We start from the raw sequence: 26803 nt of genomic DNA on the forward strand, positions 1-26803 counted from the left end.
TTATGTAATGCAATCAAAATCATAATGATAATAAAAACAGCAGCCACAGTAACTGAGTGCTTAAGTTCCAGGCACCCTGTGTGCTCAGGGCTTCATCATCGCCGTTTCACTCAAGTCTCAGGGCTGTTTTACAAACTTCCATTTTGCGGATGAGGTAACTGAGGCTACCGGAGTTTAAGTACGTCAGACAGGGAGCAAACAGTTGAGTTGGGCTTTAAATCCAGCTGGTTCCATTGCCTAAGCTTTTCATCCCTTTGCTGTGTGCATTGCTTCTCTTCAAGGGTGGGTCATCGACGAGCTTTGGATTCAGGCAAGGAGGTATTTTTGCTACGATTACTAGTAATACTGAGTGCTTTTAAAATGCGTACTCTGACCTCTAAGTGTACACACTCTCACTTGATTTTCGCAGCCACCTTGTAGGGTGGTCCATACTAGTGCTTTCATCGTACAGATGGGGAAAGTGAGGCTCAGAGAGGCTCAGTAAATTGCTCAAGGTCACACAGCTAGCAAATGGCAGGGACTCACATCCAGGGGGTCTGCGTCCCACCGCCCCTACCTAGACCACTCCGTCTTCAGGTCGGCGCAGGTAGCTAGGGCCATCCCGGGGGAGAGGCGGGGCGGCCGCCCCTGCCGGGTCTGCGGGGGACTGCCGTGGGCGGGGGGGGGGGGGGGGGGGGGTGCCACACGCCTCATCGCGCACGCGCTCTCGGGTTCCGGGTCTGGGCGCGCCGCGGGCGCGAGGACGGCGGCGGGGAGCGTGCGCGTGATGACGTGCCGGGCGCCATGTTGGAGGGCTGGTGGTAGCGGCTCGGAGAGGTGCTCGCTCTCTCGGTCTCGATCTCTCGCTCGCTTCCCCCGGCTCCCTTCGGTGCCCCCCCCGGTCGCCTGCGTGCCGGAGTGTGTGCGAGGGAGGGGGAGGGCGTCGGGGGGGTGGGGGGAGGCCTTCCAGTCCCCGGGAGACCCACGGAAGGAGGCGGAGGCTGTGAGGGACTCCGGGAAGCCATGGACGTCGAGAGGCTGCAGGAGGCGCTGAAAGGTGGGGGTAGCTGCCCCCTCTCCCTTCCTTCTCACCCTCCGCGGTCCTATCTCCCTTCGGGGCAAGTGGTTCCGCGAGGCCGGGCCGGGCTGGGGCGGGGGGGGGGCGCGCTTCCCCAGCTCCCATCCCCCTCCCGCTTCCCCGGGGGCGGGGAGCCCCGTGGGCAGCTCCCTCCCGCCCCGCTCTGGGCTTTGTGTCGGCCGCCGGCGCCTGGGCTGGGGGAGGGGAGCCGGGAAGCTCTCGCGGGGGCCCCGGCCCCTCTCCCACTCCCGGGGCACGGGTCTTGGGCCCGCAGCTCCCTCCCAGGCTGGCTTCGTTCTCCATCAGGCCCCCGCACGCCGGGCCACGGGGCGGAGGAGAAAAGTGAAAGGTTTCGGGGGGTGGGGGAGGAGAGGGGGCAGCAAAGCAACTTTGAAGTGTCTCAGGGAGCCTTTTTCAGGGCTTCTGAAGTCATCTTTCCACGCGCCCTCATTCTCAGGTGGTCGCCTTCCCGGCTCTGAATTGCTCGCCTTCCAAGCAACAGGCTTGAGAACAGTGGTTCTCAAACTTAGGAGAGCATGATTTCAGCGTTCTGAGAATTAGGCTTTGATACCCAGGATCATTGGGGGACAGCTACGAAAGGGAGCTGGTGTTTTCTTCAAACGCAGATTTATGAACTTCACGTAAATAAACAGTGTGTGGGGTCGGGATCTGGGGTTTGTATTTTAGCCGGTCTCTGAGATGAATGTGGTCCTGGTGTTCCCCCGGAGCACACTTTGAGAAGCACTGCGTTAGGGCTGGTTTGTGGCGAAGTTGAGTGCCCCCTTTACGAGGGGTCTCCTTACCTGTGAAGAGTGACATTTGAAATTGAAGAGTATGAGGTGGCTATTTCATTGAGAGGCTTTTCTAAATTAAAAAAAATTTTTTTAATTGCTGCTTAATATGAGGAAGGACTGAGAGGAAAGTTTGTTGTTGGAAGGCATTGGAAATGGTTGGTGGACTTTTAGAAATACTAATAACTTTTCTTTCTTCCCTTGTCTAGATTTCGAGAAGAGGGGGAAAAAGGAAGTTTGTCCGGTCCTGGATCAGTTTCTTTGTCATGTAGCCAAGACTGGAGAAACAATGTGAGTTGAAAACATGTAATGGTTGTTATAGATCTGTGGATCCTTCAGAATTGCTCAGGAAAGGACAGAAGTGTGTTTCAGAAGCAGTGAATACTCCATCTGTCTAAACTGCACAAGCTCCAGTAATTTAAAGCATTTACTAAGTGTCTATGCTTTATTTACTTCGTATGTGCTCTGTAACGAATTTTAAAGCTTTGTTAAAATTTTCTTTATGCTTTTGCGCATTTAGAATGTGTTAGTCTAGAAGAGCCAGCGAAAAAGAAGAATGCATATTCCATTATGACTGTTTTTGGCCATAACAAACAGACTTATTTCCAGAATTTTGTGGATTTGATTCTGTTTCAGATTCTTTTATTGGTGGTATTTTTCTCATATTGTCCTGTGTCCAACCTTTTGTTGTCATATTTATATATGTGGGTGCTTGAAGTGTCACTTATATTTATTCTCTTGAGCACTCAGGGTGATTATCTGACAAATTCCAGATGCTACAGCCTTGACTGTCCTGTAAACTTTCTAGGATAGCTAACTTGTTAACATACGCTTAGCATTTTATTAGGCTTGTTTCCAAATGCTGTGATTCTGAAACTTATGAAGTTAGCACTGTTTTCAGAGGAACATTTCAGTTCATTGTTGTGTGTGTAGTTGTTTGGCAGGAGTTGTTTTCACACTCAGGCTAACTTTATTTGTAGAGAGCAGTGCAGATTGGGTGCCTTGTAGTCTTTGTGTAGGAGGCAGGGAACAGGAAGGGGAGAGGGTTTTTTGGGGGGTGGTTTTAAAAAGTGGGCTTTCTTTTGGCTCCTCTACGTCATGCCTAGTTTTAAAATTCTTTTTGAGGCCTAATAAAAGAGTGTAAGCTTCAGCAAATGATGTATACTTTCTTTGGCTTTATTAGCAAATGTTCATTTCTCACAAGATTTGCTTATGGTTGCAGCGTAGCCGTCTAATAAACTGGCCTGATTTTAGAAAGGAAAAAAAAAAACCCTCTTTAATGGTCATGCAGACGAGCTGAAACTCCTTGCTGCTTATTAAAATCACCAGTCACCTTAGGAATATGACTGTGATGTGTTCAATCTTAAATTTCTATTTAGTGCTTTTAAAAAATGGAACCCTTCAGGAAAGAAAGGTAATTTTCGCTTCTGAATTATAGTCTCTTAGAACATCTTGATTTTAAAAAATTGATGCACAATAACTAATTTGTGTTTGTATTGATTGCTAGTTGGTCCAAACTTACACCTCTCTACAGTATCAAGAGGAAAAGCATGTTACTTCTTAGTTTTGATAAACAAGATTATTTGGAGTTAAATACTTAACACCTCTTACCAGGTGTGTACAAACTGCCGTCCCTTTTTGATAAAATACTTTGGCTGTAAATGTATAAACAGTTGAAAGTTTCTACAAGAAAGCTCTTTAATATCCTGTTTGACTGGATCACTAAGTGGCTAGGGTAATTCAGCCTGATTTTTCTGGACAATTATTTGTCCTGAGAGAGGACTTAAAAAGGTCATCAGTTGTCCCATCCCTGTCCGCCCCTCCCACCCCCCCAAATCTTTAGGTCTTTGTACATTTACTGAGGGTATTTTGTATTAAAATGATTGGTGGTGTTAGATTCTTTATGGAGTTTGGAAAATATTTTTTAATTTATGATTCAGACAGCTGGTGTTTTTACATTTAGCTTTATTTAGCCTTTGTTGGGTTTTTTTTTTTTTTAAATCAACATGGGCATGCCTTAACTTTTGATACTGAAATTTGCAGTTTCTGTCATCATTTATGGCTAAACTGAGCTTTGTCTAACTTCTAAGACTGTAAATAAAAGAATGAAAATCTAAAAGATAGCAGTTTAGATCTTTTTGATGTTTTAGGATGGATGAGTTTCTTAAGGTAAGAATTCCTGGATTTTTTTCCTCATTTCTGTTTTTAGAAAATAGCTTTACTTAATAATGCTTATTTTTAAAAAACTTCATTTATTGAAAACAGTAAGCTTAGTTTACTAAAAATGTATAGTTTGGTAAATTTTGACATCTACACTCATGAAACTATCACCACACTCCAGATGGAGAATATATCCATTACTCGCAGTAGTTTACTAAAAATGTATAGTTTGGTAAATTTTGACATCTACACTCATGAAACTATCACCACACTCCAGATGGAGAATATATCCATTACTCGCAGAAGTTTCCTCATGTCCTTTGTAATCTCCCCTCCCTGTGTGTGCTCTCCTCCCCTCAGGCAACTAAAGATCTGCTTTTTGTCACTGTAGATTAGTTAGCATGTTCTGGAATTTTATATAATGGAATCATACAGTATATTCTTTGTCTGCCTTTTTTTACTCCACATAATTTTAGATTGATCCACGTTGTTCAGAAATCAACAGTTCATTCCTTTTTACTTCTGAGTTTTATTCATTACATGGATATCCTACAGTTCTTGCTTCATTCACTGGTCGATGGGCGTTTGGGTTATTTCCAGTTTTTTTTTTTATAAATTTATTTTAGGCTGCATTGGGTCTTCATTGCTGCGCACGGGCTTTCTCTAGTTGTGGCGAGTCGGGGCTGCTCTTCATCTAGGGGCACAGACTTCTCATCACAGCGGCTTCTCTTGTTGCGGGGCATGGGCTCTAGGCGCGCAGGCTTCAGTAGTTGTGGCACACAGGCTCAGTAGCTGTGGCTCGCGGGCTTAGTTGCTCCGTGGCATGTGGGATCTTCCCGGACCAGGGCTCAAACCTGTGTCCCCTGCATTGGCAGATGGATTCTTAACCACTGTGCCACCCCGGAAGCCCCAGTTTTTTCTTTATTAAACAAAGCTACTGTGAACATTTGTGTATGTGTCTTTGTATGCATTCTTTTTTTTCTTGGGTAAAAATCCATCCAGGAGTGGAATGGTTGGATCATATGGTACATGTATGTTTAACTTTACAAACTACTGAATTGTTTTCTTGAGTGATTGTGCCAATTTGCTTTTCCACCAGTATCATGGGAGTTGATATAGTTTCTCCATATCCTTTCCAACACTTAGTACGGTCAATCTTTCTCACTTTAGATATTCTAATAGGTGCCTATTGTATAGTGGTTTTAATTTGTATTTGCCCAATGACTAATGATGTTGAGCATCTTTTCATGTATTTATTTGCTGTTTGTATATCTCCTTTAGTAAATTGATTCTTCACATTTTTGCCCATGTTAAAATGGGGTTGTTTGATTTGTCATTGGGTTTTGAGCGTTCTTTATATGTTATGGATACAAATTCTTTATTAATGTGGTTTGCAAATACTTGCTACCACTCTGTGGCTTGTCTTTTTATTCTCTTAACAGTGTCTTTTAAAGTGAAATTTTAAATTTAATTCCATTTTGATTTTTTAAAATTTCCTCTTTTGAGGGATTCTTACTGCACTGTGTGTTTTGATCATTTGTTCTTGTGTGCTTTCTAGTTTAGTCTTTATTTCCTGAAGTAATTCTTTTCTGATTCTTTTCTGTATTCTATTGCTTCATTTTCTGAGTTTCTCTAATTCTGACTTGTATCATTTTTCTCAATGTGTTTAGCTCATTTTGAAAATAGCACAAGGTTTTGATCTGTTTCTGAGCAAGTCTTTCTAGCTTCCATTTGCTGTCTTGAGGGATGTTATTTTGCTCCTTATTCTCCTTTTTTCTTACAACAATTTCATATTAGATTTGATCTTGATATTTTTCTGTTTTGCATTTTTATGTGAAAATAGTTTTTCTGCACTTTGAGGAGGAGGTTTGGTTCAGAGTAGCTGTCCTAACTTCACAGAGTTTGCTCATTATTTTTGTGAAGTGTTAGAATATAGAGCGTTCTTTCTGAAATTTCTAGGCTCTGTTCTATCAATACTTTTATTTGGACCTTGTCTTTCCTTCATCTCTGTTGTCTCTTTCTCTTGTCTTTGGGGTCTCCTCGGGATGGGAGCTCTGGTGGGTCACTTTCAAGAGCTCATGAAGCAAGACTTTGTCCCTTTCAGCCCTCACTGGAGGTCCTTTCTCTTCACTTATTACTGTGCGTGGGCAAAACCTATCTCAGTTTCAGCTACTGTTCTCACATTGACCTGCCATGATTTCTTGTGAACACCTGTTGGCTATTTTGTGGTTCTCCTATTTGTAGGCCCTTCCGGTTCACTGCGACTTCTGTTTTCTCTTGTACAGATTCTGATAATGGTACAGGTCATGTGACCATAAGTTCTTCCTCATTAACTTACATTTTGGGGTTTGTGAGATAACCTTGTCAGGGAGTTTTGTTGTAAATGTTTTTGCTTATTGGTTTTGGGTTTGCTGTCTAGTTACGTTTGACATAAGGGGTTTTGGAGAAATGAAAAATTGTAGCACCTCTGCCATCCTCTCAGAATTACACTATTTAGGAGCACTTTTTCGTTTTTTTTTAAATTTATTTTTGGCTGCATTGGGTCTTCGTTGCTGCATGCAGGCTTTCTCTAGTTGTGGCGAGCGGGGCTACTCTTCGTTGTGGTGCGCGGGCTTCTCATTGCAGTGACTTCTCTTGTTGCGGAGCATGGGCTCTAGGCGCGTGGGCTTCAGTAGTTGCGGCACGCAGGCTCAGTAGTTGTGGCTCGCGGGCTCTAGAGCGCAGGCTCAGTAGTTGTGGCGCATGGGCTTAGTTGCTCCGTGGCATGTGGGATCTTCCCGGACCAGGGCTTGAACCCGTGTCCCCTGCGTTGGCAGGCGGACTGTAAACCACTGTGCCACCAGGGAATTCCCTAAGAGAACTTTTTAAGTCAGTCCCTGTTAAGTTAGTTTCCTCATCTATAAAAGGGAATAATAATACTACCTCATAGCATGAGTACATAATATATGGAAATACACTGCTTCATAAACAGTGTTAACATTATTAGTTTAGTCAATAAATAGTAGCTGTTATTGTGTTGATAATGCTTATATCGAGTCTACTTTTTTTTCCTCCTTGCAGTTTCAAACTTTGTGTTCAACAATTTTTTTTTTTTTTGCTGTACGCGGGCCTCTCACTGCTGTGGCCTCTCCCGTTGCGGAGCACAGGCTCCGGACACACAGGCTCCGCGGCCATGGCTCGCGGGCCCAGCCGCTCCGCGGCATGTGGGATCTTCCGGGATCGGGGCACGAATCCGTGTCCCCTGCATCGGCAGGCGGACTCTCAACCACTGCGCCACCAGGGAAGCCCATGTGTTCAACAATTTTGAAATACTACTAAGAAAATAAAAGTTACTTAAAAAGTAGTAGTAATCAACAACTGAGATCTGCATTATTATAAATAAAATCTCCTTAAGTCCATGTGACTGTTAGATCCCTCTTCTGTGGCTTTCTTTGGGGAGGGAATTTTGTTTTGTGTAACGTAGTATCAAACACTTGAACATTATTTCTAAAATGTCAGTTTCACATACTATCTTTGGGATTTTTTGCCACATCCTTGTAGCATCTGTATAATTATTTACTTAATGTTCTTTTTGAGGTCAGCTTACTTTTATTCAGATTTTTTTAAGATGGAAGAATACTACAGATAGAGATTAAGCCCTCATTTGATCCCTCCCCAGAAGTATAATCAACGTGTTAATTTCTTCCTCTTAGTCTTGTGAGAGATAAGGAGGTCTGAAACCAGTGGTTTGTTGCATTAGTTATATTTTTCTATGTCGTTTTAAAATCTGTAAATACTAAAATATTAATATGAATTACCCATGTGCCACCTAAATTCCTATCATGTACCATTATCACAGTGGTACACAGAGGAAGCACAGTAGATTTTCAGTAGATATTAAATGGTTGCCCTTTTGCATCTAAATATAGTAACTGCAGTGATTAAGATAGGAACATGAAGAAAATTGTAGTTGTTTTCATTTGTTTCATCACATCAAACCTGTAAATCTGATGTGTCATGTGCGCTGTACAAAATCTACTGCGTGATGCACTGGAAGCTAGATGTGTCAACTCTGTTTTCTGACTGGAATTAACTTCAAATCGTCAATCTTTTTGGTGTGCAGGTGAGTTCATATTTTCCATGTTCAGTCCAGTTTTTACTAGTAGTTGGCTAGTCCTCTAATTTCATGAGAGTTAGCGTGTGGTAACGTCATTCTGGGAAGGAGCATGGCTTGATTCTGAAATTAACTTGTCAGAATTAGCTGTGTGAATTAGGGCAAATAATTTGTGAGCTTGTTTCCTCACTTCAGAAATGGGGTTTATACCATGTAGTTGCTTCAGCTTTTGTGAGGACTTGAATAAATGAAAATATGTAGCTATAGATGCTAAAATTTGGGAGAGGGTAAAAGTTAGAATTGTCTGTGTGTTGGGCATAAACAGAGTGCATTTGGCTCATGAAACAAGTCTGAGGTCCTTAATCTTGTGGAACGAGCTCTGGTTGGAGAGTCACGAGAGCACAAGACAGACCTGGGGTTGAATTCCCAGCTCTGCCACTGAGTTACTCTGTCACCAAGGCCAACTCCTCTGTGCCTTAATGTCCTTATCGTAAGATATGGGAAATAAAGTCAATCCACCTCAAGGGATGTTATGGGGATTCACTGAGTTTATACTTTATAAGTGCTTAACGCTGTGACTAGTGCATAGTGACAACTCCCTCCTCCCCATAGCTACTATTTTAGTCTCCAGTAAGTCACTTAAATTACTGTGGGCCACACTTCCCTCAGGTACTGAATGAGGAGCTTACAAAAGATGATTTCCAAGTTTCCTTCCATTTCAGAAGCCTGTGGGAGTCTGTGTTGTGGCAGGAGTTACCAGGGGTGGTATTGCAGTAACAGTGGTAAAGGGTGGGGCACAGGCACAGTGGTTGTCGTTAAATGTCTGCTGTTGGTGAGGATGTTACCTCTTGGGAGTATGTTACATAGGTTAGTGGTTTGGAGACAGTAAAAAACTTGAGAATCACTTGAATGAGAGAGACCAGTCTGTGTTACCACTAACGCACGAGAGCCACAGAGTGGTTCCCAGAGTGTCTGTCTTAGTGTTACCTACATGTGTGCCTTTTTATCTATACCCAGAGATCCTCTTTGTGCCTGCCAGTAAATTGGAGTTCATAATGCTTACGGACTGTTACTGAAAGCCTATCACCAACTTCATGTGGCTTCAAAACATCTTATTAGTAAGAAGATGAGGAATTTATGGTCCAGATTTACAGTGGTTTCCCTCTGTTCTGTGGACTGTAGGTCTTTTACCTTTCTGATATGGGAGTTTATTATTGGGGGGAATGGGGGGTGAGTGAGTGAGTGTGTATGTTTGTGTCTGTCTACCTAAATCAGTATCAATAGCAAAAAAGCTTAAATCACTTACTAAAACAGAGTATAGACAGTTGAAGGGGAGCACATTGACTGTTATTTTATTTAATACATATGCCTGTGAAAGCATTGTACGTTAAAATACCTGATGAATGTGAGAAATGTGTTTGAGATCTTCATTTGTGCTAGGTCTTCCGATGTGTTCAGTTGCTCATCTTTGTTCTCTCTGGTTTCACCTACAGCGATCCTTTTCGTATATCAGGCTGCCTGGGTTTGACGCTTGTAACCACCCTCCAAACTCCATTCCTACCAAAATAGATTGAATATTATTGAGAACGTACACCATTGACTGTAAAGTGTATAAGAGCTAATTTAAGTCTCAGTAAAAATGTAAAATAATAGTAATAGTGACCCATTGCTTTTAAAAAATGTGCCATATATGTGGTAGTTCAAGTAGAGCTTTTTTGTTACCACTTACCAGTTTGACTTTGTTGGGGGGGGCGAGGGGGATAGCTTTATTGTAGAGTGAAGACACACTTGGAGCTGTGTATGTCAAGGTATCTCTGTTGTCTCTGTGCTTATAATCTGCTTGACTCTAGGTTAGCAGGCTGTCCTGGTTAAAATTCTAGTTTCATTGTAACCTATTTGAATGACCATGATGGAACAAGTTAGTCACCTAGGCCCTCTTTTCTTCTGTTCCCCAGATGAAAATATGAATAACAACACTTAGGTCGCAGAGCTTTTGTGAAATAGCAGGCATTCAACGGATCTTAGATGCCTTGTTTATATACTGTGATATAAGAAATAAAAATTCATAGTAAAAATAACATGTATTTAATAGCAGTTTTGATGCTTAAAAGTTTTTGCAGCTTACTGAAATGAAATCCTAAGAATGAAAACATACTGACGAGTAACAGTGATCTGTTTTCAGGTCCAAGAGTTCCCTGATCTCATCAAGCTTCTTTATACTTGTGACTGAGCTAGCTGTTCATTTTACTTGCCAAAACTTTGCTTCAGCTATTATCGTTTCCTTCTTTCCTGTAGCCAGGTCTGACTTAGACTGTGCATACCTGTACCTGTACTATCTCCCTATGATTTGTCTGGGCTCCCTGCAGGGAGTGGAGCCTCTTGAGTATTTTGACTCTTTAAATCTTATTCTCCTAATGTTATTTTTTGTTGCATGTGGTGCTTGTGAGTACTCCTACCTAGTTAGAGTCTTTGATTGATTTTAAAGTGGTGAATCAGAAATCTTTAAGGGACTAGGACTTTCACATAATAACTTCTGTTTTGGGTTACCGGGTTTTTTTCTTCCTAAAAGGCAAACTTTTAATGAACATTTCTTTTGTGCCAGGCACTATCAAATGTTTCATATGCCTACCCTAATTTAATCTTCACAACTACTCTTTGAAGTAGTTGTCTCCTTTTTAAAAATAAGGATACTGGGGCTTGCAGAACTTAAATAATTTTGATTGTGCAGCTGGTGGGTGACAGAATTGGGATTTAAACTCAGCCATTCTGACTTCAGATTCTCCCATAACCAGTACTTTATACCACTTGTCACTTGTTCAGTTGTCTTCTCACATCTTTCCTGTTTACTGTAGCTATCTTAGAATCCTTACAAAACTACTTAGAATTTGAAGCTATACATTTGGTATAGCTTCAAATAGGAATCTATTACCACTGTTATTTTTGTAAATTCTAAGACTTTCATGCTGCTTACCTAAGCCAGATCCCGCATAGCTGTCCACCCCTCCTTTCCTTGTGCTTTGGTATAATGTGGGTAATGTGACCTTCTAGGCACTGACACCACAGGTGGTTTCCTGGGGGAGGGATTGTGGCAAGTATGGGGAGGTTGGGTGTGGTGGTTTGTGGTTTAAGAAAAACTATGTTAGGGGATACTTCTTGAAAGGGTCAGTAAGGTAGGTGACTTGATGTACCCTAACATTTGCGATTTTGATCATGTTCTGGTGACCCCCAATGCTGAAACCTTTCAGTAATTTTAATTTTGCAGTATACATATGAAGCATATAGGTGATGAGCTGATGTATGTATTTTAGGTGGAATGTGTAAGCCTCTTTAATACATGCATCTTGGATTTGTTATTCTGTCACTCCAAAATCTTACCTTTAAGGTATTGGGAGATAGGTGATAATATTTACAGGTGATGAAACGAGAAACTACATATTATAGAAGGATTTGAAATTTGAGATACATAAGAAGTCTTACAGGTGTATTTGTAATTTTTGCACTGTTGTGTACTGCTGGGAAGGCGGGTGAGGTAGCTTTTTTATTAACAACAAAATATTTCTATTCAGAATTGTTTGTGCTAAAGTGAATTTAATATTTCTGGAGATAGTTTTATTCTGGTCTTATTTTAGGGATATTATTCATGAGGACTCCAGGATAACTTTTGAGATTGTAGGTATTTCTTTTCTCAAAGTGGTTCTTTAAGTGGAGACTAGTCCGCCTTTTCTAGGGCCTTTGCACATTAAGAGTATTTCTGCAAGGAGTAATCTTAAATATGGATAGAATGTGGCCTGGTTTTCTTTTTTCCCCAGTGAAGACTGTTGGTGAACCCTGGGTTTTCCTGTTAATCTGTTGTAAGACAAGTTGTCTTTCTCTTGCTCCTGTATAGCTATTAATACCCCTCTAATCTTATCCTAACTGTTCATGTTAGAGGGTTCATGGGGATAATACCTTGTTACCTTGTCATCCACTTTTCTTGTAAATATTGTCTGTGGCATTTGGTTTTGCTATCTTAGTTGCTCTAGCACATGGCAGAAGTGAATGCCACAGCTAGGATTTGGCCACTTTAAAAAATTCCAAAAGGGGCTTCCCTGGTGGCGCAGTGGTTGACAGTCCACCTGCCGATGCAGGGGACGTGGGTTCGTGCCCCGGTCCGGGAAGATCCCACCTGCTGCGGAGCGGCTGGGCCTGTGAGCCATGGCCACTGAGCCTGCGCGTCCGGAGCCTGTGCGTCCGGAGCCTGTGCTCCACAACGGGACAGGCCATAGCAGTGAGAAGCCCGCGTACCGCAGAAAAAAAAAAAAAAAAGAAAAAAAAATCCAAAATATTGATATTAGGTGAGTATATGGACAGGTGGTAAATATAAATACTTGTAGAACTTTCAGTGTTTCTGAAAGTATCTTAAATATGGAGAATATCATATATATGCTTTTAAAATTCACATCTCCATATTGGTTAACAAGTTTGGTGAGAATAACTGCATTTTGAGTTTAATGGATCACATAAATTAAATAATTATTATTGTGCCCATAATATGAAAAAGCTCATGTACAAAGATTATGGAAATTAATACTCCTTTAGATAAGCCTGTCTAGTTTTAAAAGTTTTTTATTACAAAAGTGCTTACAAGAAAAAAGAAAAATCAAACTAGACTGTTGTTAACCTGTTTCATGTATATTCTTAATAGAATTTTTCTATGCATATATGTTAATTCTTTTAAAAAATATTGTATCATACTTCTGCAATTTGTGTATGTCTTATTGAAACACATCATTTTTTGGGTGGCATAGTATTCCATCATTTTGGCTGTATTGTAATTCATTTAACCTGTCCCCTTTGATGGTCTTAAAGATTGTTTACAGTTAAAACAATGCTTAAGTGAGCATAATTATGTTGGCACAGATGCAAGAATGGGATTTATGGGTTGGACTTTATGTGCATTATTATCTGGCCTTCAGAAATCCTTTTGTTTCAACATATGTCTATAGAAACAGTGTATCAGAGTTACCTGTCCAGTATCAGTACTGAACATTATTAAGCTTTTAAGTCTGAAAATCTGATAGATGAAAAATGGTATCTCATTTTAATTTGCTTTCTTTTATTTTATGCCAGCATCTTTCCATTTGTTTATTGCTATTTGTAGTTTTCTGTTTCCCTCATTTATTAAGCTATGATTTGTTCCTTAGTTTTTTTTGCTAGATTTTTATTGATAAAATAATAGAGTACCTGGATAAAGTTAACTTCTAAATAAGTTATACTTTTGTTGTGTTAGGAATAATTTTTTTTTTTTTTTTTTTTTTCTTCTTTTTGCGGTATGCGGGCCTCTCACTGTTGTGGCCTCTCCCGTTGCGGAGCACAGGCTCCGGATGCGCAGGCCCAGCGGCCATGGCTCACGGGCCCAGCCGCTCCGCGGCATATGGGATCCTCCCAGACCGGGGCACGAACCCGTATCCCCTGCATCGGCAGGCGGACTCTTAACCACTGCGCCACCAGGGAGGCCCAGGAATAATTTGAGTTTAAGACAGTCTCAAGGACTTCGCTGGTGGCGCAGTGGTTAAGAATTCACCTGCCAGTGCAGGGAACCACGGGTTCGATCCCTGGTCCGGGAAGATCCCACATGCCGTGGAGCAAGTAAGCCCACAAGCTGAAACTGCTGAGCCCGCGTGCCTAGGCCCGTGCTCTGCAACAAGAGAAGCCAGCACAATGAGAAGCCCGCGCACCGCAACGAAGAGTAGCCCCCGCTCGCCGCAACTAGAGAAAGCCTGCGCACAGCAACAAAGACCCAACGCAGCCAAAAATAAAATAAAATTAAAAAAAAAATCTCATTCTAAAAAAAAAAGAAAAAGACAGTCTCAAGCAGCAAGTTGTTTAAAAAGGATGGTCTAGACTGTATAGCAAAGGATAGTCTTTGTTATAATGGGTGGATTGAATTGTTATTTCTGGCATGTATCTTTTTATTCACATTCCAAAGACAGGTAGGCATATTTATCAGTAAAAGAAACTTCAGATACAAAGTATGAGCAATGTCTTTCATTTTTATGACTGTATTTGAAATTTTGTCCTGGTAAACCACACCCCCCCCCCACATGTGGTCCTGGTCTATTTATTTGTAAATAGGCCAAAACAACCAGTTAGTTTGAGAGGAAAAAAAACAAAACAAAACTACATTCTGTCCTTAGGTTGGCTGAATACTGAGAACTCGCTGAGATCTCAAAAGTGTCATAAAGTTCTAGTCAAGCAGAAGAAATGAAAATACTACCCCAAAAAAGGGATGTATCTTAAGATTGTTTCCTACTATCTTAAAATTAGTTTTGAATAAATACATACTTTTATTTAAATGTAAGTAAAATACTGATGGTGTCTAAGTAAAAGTAATTGAAGATGTGTGAGATTTTTGAGATGTGGGATTTTTCTTCGAATTTGCATTTAATTCTGTAATATTTATTTCACTTTCTGTTTCAGTCATTCTTAACAGTGGTTCTCAACCAGGGGTGACAACGTCTGGAGACATTTTTGGTTGTTACAAGTGGGAGACGCAACTGGCATATAGTGTGAAGCCAAGAATGCTACAGTGCACAGGGTAACACCCAACAACAAAGCGTTATCAGACCCAAAATCTCAGTGCTGAGGTTGAAAGATTCTGCTTCATAGGAAAAAGCATACGTTAAGCTTTAAAAAGTGTCTAATAGTTTTGTTCTGTGACCTGTGAAATAAAAATAGTGATGGGTATGATAAGACCATCAAGGTCTTTAACCAAGGCTTCTAGTTTTATTGATACCTTTCAGGATTCTATTTGACAAACTTAGAAAAGTCTGATTGTGGGAAATAAATACTACTTATTGAAGATTTGATAGTTTAATTAAAGTGTTCTCTTTCCTGACTTTCAGTTAAGATGAAAGTCCCAAATGTTTTGCCTTTTATCTAATCACATATTGTCTAGAACTCTTTCTCCTTGCTGGTCATACTCACAACACTTGACGTTAGATATGTGCTACCACCTGAGTCTCTGACAATTCAGTAGTGCCATTTTCTACTTGGAGTTAGCATCAGATCTCACATGTTAAGGACTTAGTCCCACAAAACTGCCACCTACCTACCCCCTTCGGACACCAGTCACAAGTCCAGGTTGTTATACGTGTGTTTCTGACCAGCAGGCTAAAAATTAGAGGTTTCTATGACCCCTTCCTCAGGTTCTGTTAATTTGCTAGAGTGGCTCGCAGAACTCAGGAAGTTTACTATCTAGATTATTCGTTTATTAATATTACACAGGATGTTCAAGGTTATGAAGGAGTAGCCAGATGAAGAGATACATAGGGTGAGGTCCAGAAGGGTCCTGAGCACAGACGCCTGTGGAGTTTGGGTGCACCACCCTCCCGGCAGGTGGATGCATTCTTGCTCACCAACCCAGAACCTCTCTGATCCCCATAGTTGATAGATGTTTATGGAGGGGTCATGAAGTGGGCATGATCGATGATTAACTCCACTTTTAGCCCCTCTCCAGAGAATGACAGTGGGAAGTGCGGTTGAAAGTTCCAAGCTTCTAATCATGACTCCATCTTTCTGGTGACCAGCCCCCATCTAGGAGCCTACCAAGAGTCAGAGTTGCCTCATTAGAATAAAAGACATTTCTATCACCCAGGAAATTCCAAGGGATTTAGTAGCTCTGTGTCAGGAACTGGGGCCAGAGACTAAATATTACAACAGAAGATTCTCTTAGGACCTTTATTTTCAAGGGTTTTAGGAGCTCTGTTAGGACCTGGGAGCAGACAGTATGCATAGTTCTTTTTTTTTTTTTTAACATCTTTATTGGAGTATCATTGCTTTACAATGGTGTGTTAGTTTCTGCTTTATAACGTAGTCAATCGGCTATGCATATACATATATCCCCATATCTCTTCCCTCTTGCGTCTCCCTCCCTCCCACCCTCCCTATCCCACCCCTCTAGGTGGTCACAAAGCACCGAGCTGATCTCCCTGTGCTATGCGGCTGCTTCCCACTAGCTATCTATTTTACGTTTGGTAGTGTATATATGTCCATGCCACTCTCTCACTTTGTCACAGCTTATCCTTCCTCCTCCCCATATCCTCAAGTCCATTCTCTAGTAGGTCTGTGTCTTTATTCCCGTCTTAACCCTAGGTTCTTCATGACCATTTTTTTGTTTGTTTTTTAGATTCCATATATATGTGTTAGCATATGGTATTTGTTTTCCTCTTTCTGACTTACTTCACTCTGTATGACAGACTCTAGGTCCATCCACCTCACTACAAATAACTCAATTTCGTTTCTTTTTATGGCTGAGTAATATTCCATTGTGTATATGTGCCACATCTTCTTTATCCATTCATCTGTTGATGGACACTTAGGTTGCTTCCATGTCCTGGCTATTGTAAATAGTGCTGCAATGAACATTGTGGTATATGACTCTTTTTGAATTATGGTTTGCTCAGGGTATATGCCCAGAAGTGGGATTGCTGGGTCGTATGGTAGTTCTATTTGTTGTTTTTTAAGGAACCTCCATACTGTTCTCCATAGTGGCTGTATCAATTTACATTCCCACCAACAGTGCAAGAGGGTTCCCTTTTCTCCACACCCTCTCCAGCTTTTATTGTTTGTAGATTTTTTTTTTTTTTTTTTTTTTTTTGCGGTATGAGGGCCTCTCACTGTTGTGGCCTCCCCCGTTGCGGAGCACAGGCTCCGGACGCGCAGGCTCCGGACGCGCAGGCTCAGCGGCCATGGCTCACGGGCCCAGCCGCTCCGCGGCATATGGGATCCTCCCAGACCGGGGCACGAACCCGTATCCCCTGCATCGGCAGGCGGACTCTCAACCACTTGCGCCACCAGGGAGGCCCTGTTTGTAGATTTTTTTTTTTTTTTTTTTTTTTTTTTTTTTTTTTTTTTGCGGTACGCGGGCCTCTCACTGTTGTGGCCTCTCCCGTTGCGGAGCACAGGCTCCGGACGCACAGGCTCAGCGGCCATGGCTCACGGGCCCAGCCACTCCGCGGCATGTGGGATCTTCCCAGACCGGGGCACAAACCCATGTCCCCTGCATCGGCAGGCGGACTCGCAACCACTGCGCCACCAGGGAAGCCCTGTAGATTTTTTGATGATGGCCATTCTGACCGGTGTGAGATGATATCTCATTGTAGTTTTAATTTGCACATAGTTCTTATTACTGCACAAATATATCCATTAGCTAGCTTCATTGGACCATTCTTATATGTGTAGGGGAGAGAGAGAACCTTTAATTTCTCACTTCATTGGTGGATTGCTAGCTTTGTGTCTTAATTAACTGCTCTGCATATACCTAATCCGTAATTACCCGTGAACTCTGCTGACTGATAGCTTGGCAGCTATGTGTATCTCACAAAGTCACAGGCTACTACACAACTGGCCAGTACACCAATGGGACATTAGTGGCAGCAGTGTTGACCACTTCTCCCACCTCCAAAGGAGTTAGCTGCCATAGCCACCCCCTGCATACTGTCTTTGAAAGGGAAGGGTTAAATTGAGCCTGGAACAGGTGAGAAAGATTTCTGTCATTTTCATATTTAACTGTGTGTTAAAGTGAGGACTCTCTTCATTACTCATGCATTTCACAAACAGTCTGACAAGGTGAGAGAAATTGGAAGTACGAAGTAGAGAGGTCTACCAAACCTGCATATTTTAATGTAATTATTAATAATACTTCATTAAATATGATACACATGGTAAACTGGGCAGAACACCAGGTGTAGACTAGGACTGTTCTAACTAGGGTGTATTGTCTCTGTTTCCTTTGAATTCTCCCTTGTATAGCATTACTAGTTTGTATCATTCATTCTTATACTTTTATCCTATTAGTTAGGCGAATACTGTTTTATTCTTTAAACTGGTTTCTTGATCTGGGCTTTTTTTTACCTCCAATTTGTCTCTTGCCACCGTATGTAACTTTGCCAAGTGACTTGCAGTTCACTGAGTATGCAGTAATCTGTTTTGCTAGTATTCTAATGGCATCTGTTTTTTAAAAAAATATTTATGTATTTATTTTTGGCTGCATTGGGTCCTCGTGGCTGCACGCGGGCCCTCTAGCTGCGGCGAGCGGGGGCCACCCCTCGCTGCAGTGCGCGGACCTCTCACCGCAGTGGCCTGTCCCTGTTGCGGAGCAGGGGCTCCAGGCTCCCGGGCTTCAGTAGTTGTGGCGCAAGGGCTCAGCTGCTCCCCGGCACGTGGGATCCTCCCGGACCAGGGCCTGAACCCGTGTCCCCTGCATTAGCAGACGGACTCCCAACCACTGTGCCACCAGGGAAGTCCCTCTAATAGCATCTTTCTGTTTCTTGCCTCTGACATTCTTCCTCATGGGATAACTTCAACTTGTCTTTGAAGACTGTTCAGACAGCTCCATTCAAATACATACGGATCCCCTGAGAAGCTCTCTTGGATTTCCTTTTCTCCATAGAAACTACCATATTTATGACATGCATTGATCATATTTTCTGTTAGTCTGTTTCCACTTGTGGTTCTGTAGGCTTTGAGCGTGCTGAAATTGCCTTGCTCAAAACGTGGCTCAAAGTTAGGAGCTGGATTAAATATCTAAATGGGAGAAAAATAAGAATCTTCATCTATTAAAGAAATATCCTTTTCTTTAGGAAAAAAATAGAAAATATTATTGGTATCAGAATTTTGAGCTTTGTATATGTGTGAAAATTCTGAGTTTGCTTGCTTTCTCTCTTCCCTTTTTTTTCTGTGTCCAGATTCTATTTATCCTTTGTCAGTTTTGCTTGTTTTTACGCCTCCCTAGATTTTATTTTATTTTATTTTTTTTATTTTTATTTATTTATTTTTTTTGCTGTATGCGGGCCTCTCACTGCTGTGGCCTCTCCCGTTGCGGAGCACAGGCTCCGGACACACAGGCTCCGCGGCCATGGCTCGCGGGCCCAGCCGCTCCGCGGCATGTGGGATCTTCCGGGATCGGGGCACGAACCCGTGTCCCCTGCATCGGCAGGCGGACTCTCAACCACTGCGCCACCAGGGAAGCCCACGCCTCCCTAGATTTTAAAACAAAATAGTAATCTTGCCTTTCTATAGTCTTCATTTTACCATTTTCTACTCTGTATGGGTACCTTTTTTTTTTAACGGTTTCATCAATTGGCTTTTTTATTTTAAGTAAATTTATTTGTTTGTTTATTTATTTTTGGCCACGTTGGGTCTTCGTTGCTGTGCGTGGGCTTTAGTTGAGGCGAGTGGGGGCTACTCTTCGTTGCAGTGCGTGGGCTTCTCATTGTGGTGGCTTCTCGTTGCAGAGCACGGGCTCTAGGCACATGGGCTTCAGTAGTTTCAGCATGCGGGCTCCATAGCTGTGGGTCGCTAGCTCTAGAGCACAGACTCAGTAGTTGTGGTGCACGGGATTAGTTGCTCTGTGCATGTGGGATCTTCCTGGACCGGGGATTGAGCTCATGTCCCCTGCATTGGCAGGCAGATTCTTAACTGCTGTGCCACCAGGGAAGTCCCTGTATGGGTACTTTAATATAAGTATTATTTCTTCTACCAAGCTAGGCCCTTAGAGGCCATAATTTGTTTTTTGATCATTATGTGCTTCTGTATCATATGTCACTGTTCCTTCAAAGTAGTAGACTTGCTGTCTTAGCTTGGGCTACTGTAGGAAAATACCGTAGACTGGGTGGCTCAAACAACAGAAATTATTTTCTTACAGTTACGGAGGCTGGAAGTCTGAGCTCACAGTGCTGGCATGGTTGGGTTCTGGTGAGAACTCTTCCTGGCTTGCCCAAGGTCACCTTCTTGCTGTGACCACACATGGAGGGGGTGGGGCCTGGGAGACCTCTCCTGCCTACCCTCCACACCCCCCATTTTTTCTACTAAAAGTAGTAGTCCCATCAGGAGGGTGTTACTCTCAGGACCTCACTCATACCTAATTGTCTCCCAAAGGCCTTATCCTCAAATACTGTCACACCGTGGCCTAGGGGCTTCAACATAAGAAATTTGGGTGGACACAAACACAGTCTGTAACATTCGCCAATGATTTGTATGTCTTTTTATATTTACTGATTACATTTGGATATGGATTGTTTTATGCAGATGTATTCTTAAAAATTTTGATGTTAATTGAGTTTTATGAAGTAAACATTTTAGGTGTACACTGTTAAAAAGAAAGTGGAAGGAAAAGGGGCTGGGATTTATTGAATGCATAGTGTATGATAGTAAATGCATATTATGTGACATTTTATGTAAAAAATGCTGGTGTGAAGTTTTCTGAATGCAGAGGTTTCCTTGTTATATACTATTCTTCAAGTTAGTTTCTGTGTAATTTCTTTGTATCAAGTTTGCTTAAGTTCCTTCAAATCTTTATTGAGATGTCAACAAATGATTATTGAGCATATATTCTATACTGGGTACTGTGCTAGGTACCTTGGGATGCACTGGTGAGCACACAAACCACAGTCCGTTATAGTGTTTATTATTTTAAAAGTGTTATATTTCATTTAATATTTTTCTCACTTCTTTTATCAGTATTTGCCAGTATCAACTATGTTAAGTTTATCTTTAAAATTAGGACTGGGGAAACTTAAATATGTAGTTCCTTAAGAGAGTAATTTTTTTCAGTTGCTCCTTAAGTCAGCATATGCTGTAAGCCTAAGAGTAATCTGATATCAATAATCATTTTTGATATACATTTCTATTTTTAAGTTTCGGGTGGGGGAGGTGAAAGCTTTAGTGTCAAGTAATACTAGCTTCATAATGTGTGAAGTGCAGTAGAACTTGGTTAGATTAGATGGGAATAAAATTGAAATTGCTTTAAGATTTTGCTTTTTGAATTTTTTCTGCTATGTATATAAATTCCAGATATACCTCAAATTTTTGACATAATTACAAATTGTATTAAATTAGCAGTTTAACCCTAGAATCTCTTTGCTACCCAGAAAGACGTTTTAAAATTAATTTTTTGTAAATATTCCTCATCAGCATGTGTTTTTTCCACGTTTTAATGTCTTTGAAACTGGATGTCTTTCAAACGTCAGTAGTGTCCTAGTTTTCTTAAAACAATGGAGAGTCTTACAGTTGCTCCTGATTTAGGTTTTATTAATACAGTGTTGTTAGTTCTTTGAAGGTTTAGGAAAAAGTACATATTTAAGTGTTTTGGATGGGTAGTGCAGACAGTTTGGAAGAATTATTTTAAAAGAAAGGCTTCTGAGATTACAGTGTAAGTAGATTGATGTAAGTGTTGGTATGTTTCAAGTAAGAAAATGTTTTAAACATTTTAAAAGTATATTCCTTTTATATTTAGTTGGTAGTCTTTAAAAGTTGTTGGTATGAGGATTTGTGGATCAAATCATATTCTTGTTTGTGATTGTTTGAAAGGTTTTGCTTTTTGAAACATTTGTAGTTGAACTGTACAAAAACTTCAAATTATAGAATCGCATTAATGGAATGAAGTTTTCTAAATGTGGTAATTTTTAAAATTACTGAATTTGGTATTGGTGTGAGGCATAGTGTTGAGAAATGTGGCCGAGTATTTAAAAAATGTTTTTTTTTTTTAATTATAAGATCAGGATAACGTACCTTATTTAAAACAATTTGAACAGTGCAGTATTTCATAAAAGAAGTGAAAGTCACTCCCATTTCTGTGCCCCCAAATATGCTTAATATTTATATACTTCAGTAAAATAAAAAAGGAGAATTTAATAGTAGCTTTAAAAAAAGTCATCAGAAAAAACTAAAGCACACTTGAGCAAACCTTTGTGTTCTGAGGAATTAAATTCAGATTTTTCAGGCATATGTGAAAAAGAAATGCCAGTAGCTCTTTACAAATGTAATTGGATCAACTTTGCTTTTTAGTTTCCAGTTTGAATGGTTTTATTAGAAAGTTTCACCATTCGTGGTTTAATTTTTCTAAATTTGTAATTTCACTGACTTGAAGCAATTAATTACACCTTTTAAACCTTTAAAAGGTGAAAAGCTCACATTGAAAAAATATTTGAAGATATGATTGGCTGAAAGTAACCTTTAGTCTTTCAAATTCATAAATACATACATTTATAAATTCAGATCTAATTTCTAATGTAGGAAAATCAAGCTTTAGGGGGCCGATGCAGGAGCGTTTATGTATTTTGAAGGCCTAGGATATTTATATTGGAAAAAGATAAAATTCACCGAACTATAGTCAGTGTTGAAGTTCTGATAAAGAAGAAAATAGCCATAAAATGATGTGTCATAAAGAGATTTTCAGTGTGTATAATGACATGCCAGATCTTTGACATTCTGGAGTTACATGTGGAGAAATTTAAAACCCAAATTCTCTGAATACCATGGGTATTCTGCTAGATTGAATATTTAAATGGCACATTTGGGAAAGCCCACTCAGACTTAAATTAATTTACTAGGATCACAGCATTTTAAATAAGAAAATACAAGAAATAAACTTTTAAGTTGTAATTTGAAAATCCAGAGGAGCCTTTTTTTCACAGCTCAGATTTCTGCTTAAAGCTAGGACATTAAAGATGTAATTCTGAAGGTATCTTTAGCTTTTTGAAAGCATCAAATTAATTTAAAACTCTTTTGTTTGCAAGCAACACAAACTGATTTTGGTTCACGTAAGCTCAAAAGAAAACAAGAAGAGAAAGAAAGATTTATTGGAAGAATATTGAGGTAGCACTTGGAATCACAGTTTGATCTCTATCACCAAGCCAGTGATGAGGACGGGGTACTTCAGGGCATCAGCAGTAGAAGTTGCTGGACATGTTTTTTAGGTTCCTGCCAAAGGGGTGACTTAGTTCCAATAAATTCCTGTTCCTCCCTATTTCACATTTCTGGGTGAGAACATCCAGTAGGCCCACCCCAGGATTAATTCACTTTTAGAAGGGGAGCAGGTGGTGTGGTTAGGGAAACAGCTGGCTACTGGAGGTCCATCCTTGTATTATTCTGGGAAAGTGGGGAACCAATTCATTGGTATACGCTGTAACCAGCATATATGCATATACAGTACCCCCAATTCATCATACAGGTAAAGTGTATTAAACTTATCTCACTGTTGTGCGGTTATAACTGTGACTTACATGTCAGCAGGAAGTGTCCTTGACCTTTAAGGATCTAGGTGAAGTTGGAACTAATCCCTGTTCTATTATTGAGAAATTAGTATACTTACCAACCTCTCTGAATTGCTGAAATGCTTAATAATGATTTAAAGCTATAGCTTTTGCTAAGTTAGTTTCAAAGTGTTTTCATGACAAAGACAGTTCCCTCCCAAAAGAGAAATTCTGTTATATGATTCTTAGCTTCCTAAGTTTCCTAACCTGATCTTCTAAGGAAAAAAAGACGTAGAACTAGTGATTGATCATGGTCGGGGGCAGAATTTAATAGTTGTTTTAAGGGAGTTACAAATTAAATGCTTTGGGAACAGTAGAGTCAGGTTGATTTCTGGCAAGGAGAATTAGGAAGAGCTTCATGGTATGAGAGACATGCTTAGTCCAGCTAGAAGAAACAGTGAACAAAGAAATAGATAAGATGCAGGGGGCTTCCCTGGTGGCGCAGTGGTTGAGAGTCCGCCTGCCGATGCAGGGGATGCAGGTTCGTGCCCCGGTCCGGGAGGATCCCACATGCCGCGGAGCGGCTGGGCCCGTGAGCCATGGCCGCTGGGCCTGTGCGTCCGGAGCCTGTGCTCCGCAACGGGAGAGGCCACAGCAGTGGGAGGCCTGCGTAATGCAAAAAAAAAAAAAAAAAAAGATGCAGGGCTATGAAGGTAGATTTGTGATAGATCAGAGAGTGTCTTGCTGTTGTATAGAATTTTGCATTTACAAAGACTTTACACAAGTTATTGATGATTTTTGAGCAAGGGAGAGATAGAGCTTTGCCTTGGCAAACTTGGGAGTTAGGGCCGTCACTCAGGAGGCTATTACAGGAGTTTAATCTAGAGGAAATGAGAACTTGAAATAGGGTAGTGTTAATGTGAATGGACATGAGGATTCACAGACCACGTCAGGTTATGGTTCTTTAGACATTGTCCATCATTCCCATCTTGCTTGAGTTTCTGTATAGGCTTTCTAAATAGTTTCCTAACTGGAGTTTTACTTGCCCTTTCTAGAAAGTCTGTCTAATCTGTGCTCTTAGCAGTGGTTGTGCTACAGTGTAAATATGTTCTTCCCATAATTAAAATCCTTATGCACTTTTCCCCTTGCTCAAATTAAAGTTTAAGATAATTATAATGATACTTAAAATGATCATGTCTCTACTTGTTGTCCCCCAGTTTTGCTTCCTTTGTTTTTCTGCTCTCCTAAACTACTCAGTTCTCTGGTGGACCATGCTCCCTCATCTTAGTGCCTATGCCCATATTGTTTCCTCTCCTTGGAACAAAGACCTTTCTTTTCCTTTTTGCTCATCTTTTAAGATACATACTAAGGGTCTGGGAAGCTTTCCTTGACCCTGGGTTAGGTGTGTCTTAGTCTGCTACAGTACTTCATGATTGCTTCTATCATTGTATGTGTATTTTGTTATGTTACTATTTTTTGTTTAGATTGTGAATTCCCTGAAAGCAAGTAGACTTTTTTTTTCTTTTTTTTTTTGCGGTACGCGGGCCTCTCACTGTTGTGGCCTCTCCCGTTGCGGAGCACAGGCTCCGGGCACGCAGGCTCATCGGCCACAGCTCACGGGCCCAGCCGCTCCACGGCATGTGGGATCTTCCTGGACCTGGGCACGAGCCCGTGTCCCCTGCATCGGCAGGCGGACTCTCTTCCACTGCACCACCAGGGAAGCCCAGCAAGTAGACTTTTAAAAATCTTTTCCCACTACAGTGTAGCTTAGAGATGCATATTTGTGGGGGTTTTTTTCCCCTTATACTTTTCCTATAACTAGATGTATTGACTTATTAAGAGTATAGATTCTGAAGCCAGAGTGCCTGGGTTGAAATTTTGGCTCTGCTACTTTCTTGCTGTGAACCATGGGCAAGTTGTTTAACCACTTTATTCTTAGTTGCTTTATTGATAATACAATGGGTGAAATAATACTACCTGACTCGTGGGTTGTTGTGAGGATTGAGTTATTAAGTACAAAGTGCTTAGAACAGTGTTTGACATTAGTGGTTATGTGCTTGCTGCTATTACTGTTAAGCATTGCAGTTCAAATATGAGTCTGTGCTCCTATTGCTAAAGCAATTGCACATATAATACTTCCCAAATCTGCTTGGAAAGTGGTATTTTTCTTTCTGATTTCTTTTTTTCCACTGTAGGTGGGTTGTGAATATTATTCCAGAGTAGGCTTCAGGATGTTTACCAAATAATTATTGAGCACTTATTTTTTGCTATACATATTGTTGGTACTTGTGATATGTACTGGTCAACAAATATGTGAGCAGATAGATAAATATAATAAATAACGTTTTGTGTTATGTTACTAGATTGTAAGGGCAGTGGAAGAATAAGAAAAATGGTAAGGGAAATGAGAGTTTAAGGGTGTAGAGGTAGTTGTACTTTTAAATAAGGTGGTCAGAGTAAGCCTCATTTTGAAGGTGACAGTTGAGCGAGACAGGAAGTTGGCCATGCATATATTTAGTAGAAGAGCATTCCAGGCAGAGGACTTCCAGTGCAAAGGCCCTGAAAAAGGAGTGTGTCTCACCTTTTTGCAGACTAACAAAGGTGGCCACTGTGGCTGGAGTAGACTGACCAAGGAGAGGAAATCAGAGAGGTTAAAGGGGATTGGGGTCAAATCATGTAGGCAATGTGGATCATGGTAAGGACTTAGACTTTACTCTGAGTGAAATCAGGAGCCAGTGTGGGGTTTTTAGTTGAGAAGTGACATTGTCAGACTTAAGTGTTAAGAGAGTTGTATGAACGGCTGTGCTGACAATAGACTTTAAGTAAGTAAACTAGAAGCAGCAGTTATTGAAGATAATAATGTTTTCGAAGAGGTGGATTAAGTGGTAGCAGGAGGTGGTGAGAATTAGTCAACATTTTAAATACACTTTGAAGGTGCAGCTGGCAGGATTTCCTGAAGAGAGGGTGTGGTGTGTGAGAGAAAAAATGGAGTCAGGAATGACTCCGGTTTGCCATAGCAGCTAGAAGGATGGAATTTCTTCACACCTGAAATGGGAAAAGGTGTGGGAGGAGCAATTTGGACTGTGCTGAATGCTATTTTGACGTGGAGCAGGTGGTTGAATGGGTGAATGTGGAGATCAGGAGATTTCATGGGCAAATAGTATTTAAAATCTCCAGACTTTACAGTATCACCAAGTGTAGACAAAGAATTGATTGGTTGAGCTTTGGATTACTCCAGCATGGAGCATTTTGTGAAACCAGAAAAGGACAATGAGTAGGAAAGATCAGCAAGTTAAAAGACAGTATCAGAAAGTAATTAAGGAAAAAGGATCAACTGTGTGAAGTACTCTTTATATGCTCTTAAGATGAGGTGTGAGAAACGATCATTGGATTTAGCAATATGGAGGTAATTGATGACCTTGATAAGAACAGATTAATTTTAGTGGTGGGACTGAAAGCTTGTTTGGGGTGGGTTTGAGGGATAGTGGGAGGAAGACAACTATTCCAAGGAGTTTTCCTTCAAAGGAGAGCAAATAAATGATGGAGGAGCTAGGAGGGTAAGTGGAGGGAAGAACAAAATTTTGAGATGGGAGGAATATAGATGTATTTGTAAGGTAGTGGAAATGATCCATTAGAGATTTTAAAAGTTGATGTGGTTGATAGAAGAAAGGGGAGAATTACACAAGTG

At 41.0% G+C, this 26803-nt stretch overlaps 1 protein-coding gene across 3 annotated transcripts in view; it reads left to right on the forward strand.

Annotated features, from left to right (window-relative positions):
* The first annotated feature begins 892 nt into the window (after positions 1–892).
* PPP4R2 (protein phosphatase 4 regulatory subunit 2) overlaps positions 893–26803 on the forward strand; it is a 58794-nt gene continuing 32883 nt past the window's right edge. Inside the window, exons 1-2 of one of the 3 annotated variants that reach the window (XM_060109174.1) lie at positions 893–1036; positions 2058–2139. In XM_060109174.1, coding sequence (XP_059965157.1) covers positions 1003–1036; positions 2058–2139 — 116 coding nt within the window. In that variant the 5' untranslated portion in view covers positions 893–1002. Of the gene's footprint in view, positions 1037–2055; positions 2140–14560; positions 14679–26803 lie in introns of those variants that run through there. The other 2 variants (XM_060109172.1, XM_060109173.1) reach the window with 2 other exon arrangements.

The sequence above is a fragment of the Mesoplodon densirostris genome, chromosome 10 (assembly GCF_025265405.1).
Source record: "Mesoplodon densirostris isolate mMesDen1 chromosome 10, mMesDen1 primary haplotype, whole genome shotgun sequence".
Lineage (NCBI taxonomy): Eukaryota > Metazoa > Chordata > Mammalia > Artiodactyla > Ziphiidae > Mesoplodon > Mesoplodon densirostris.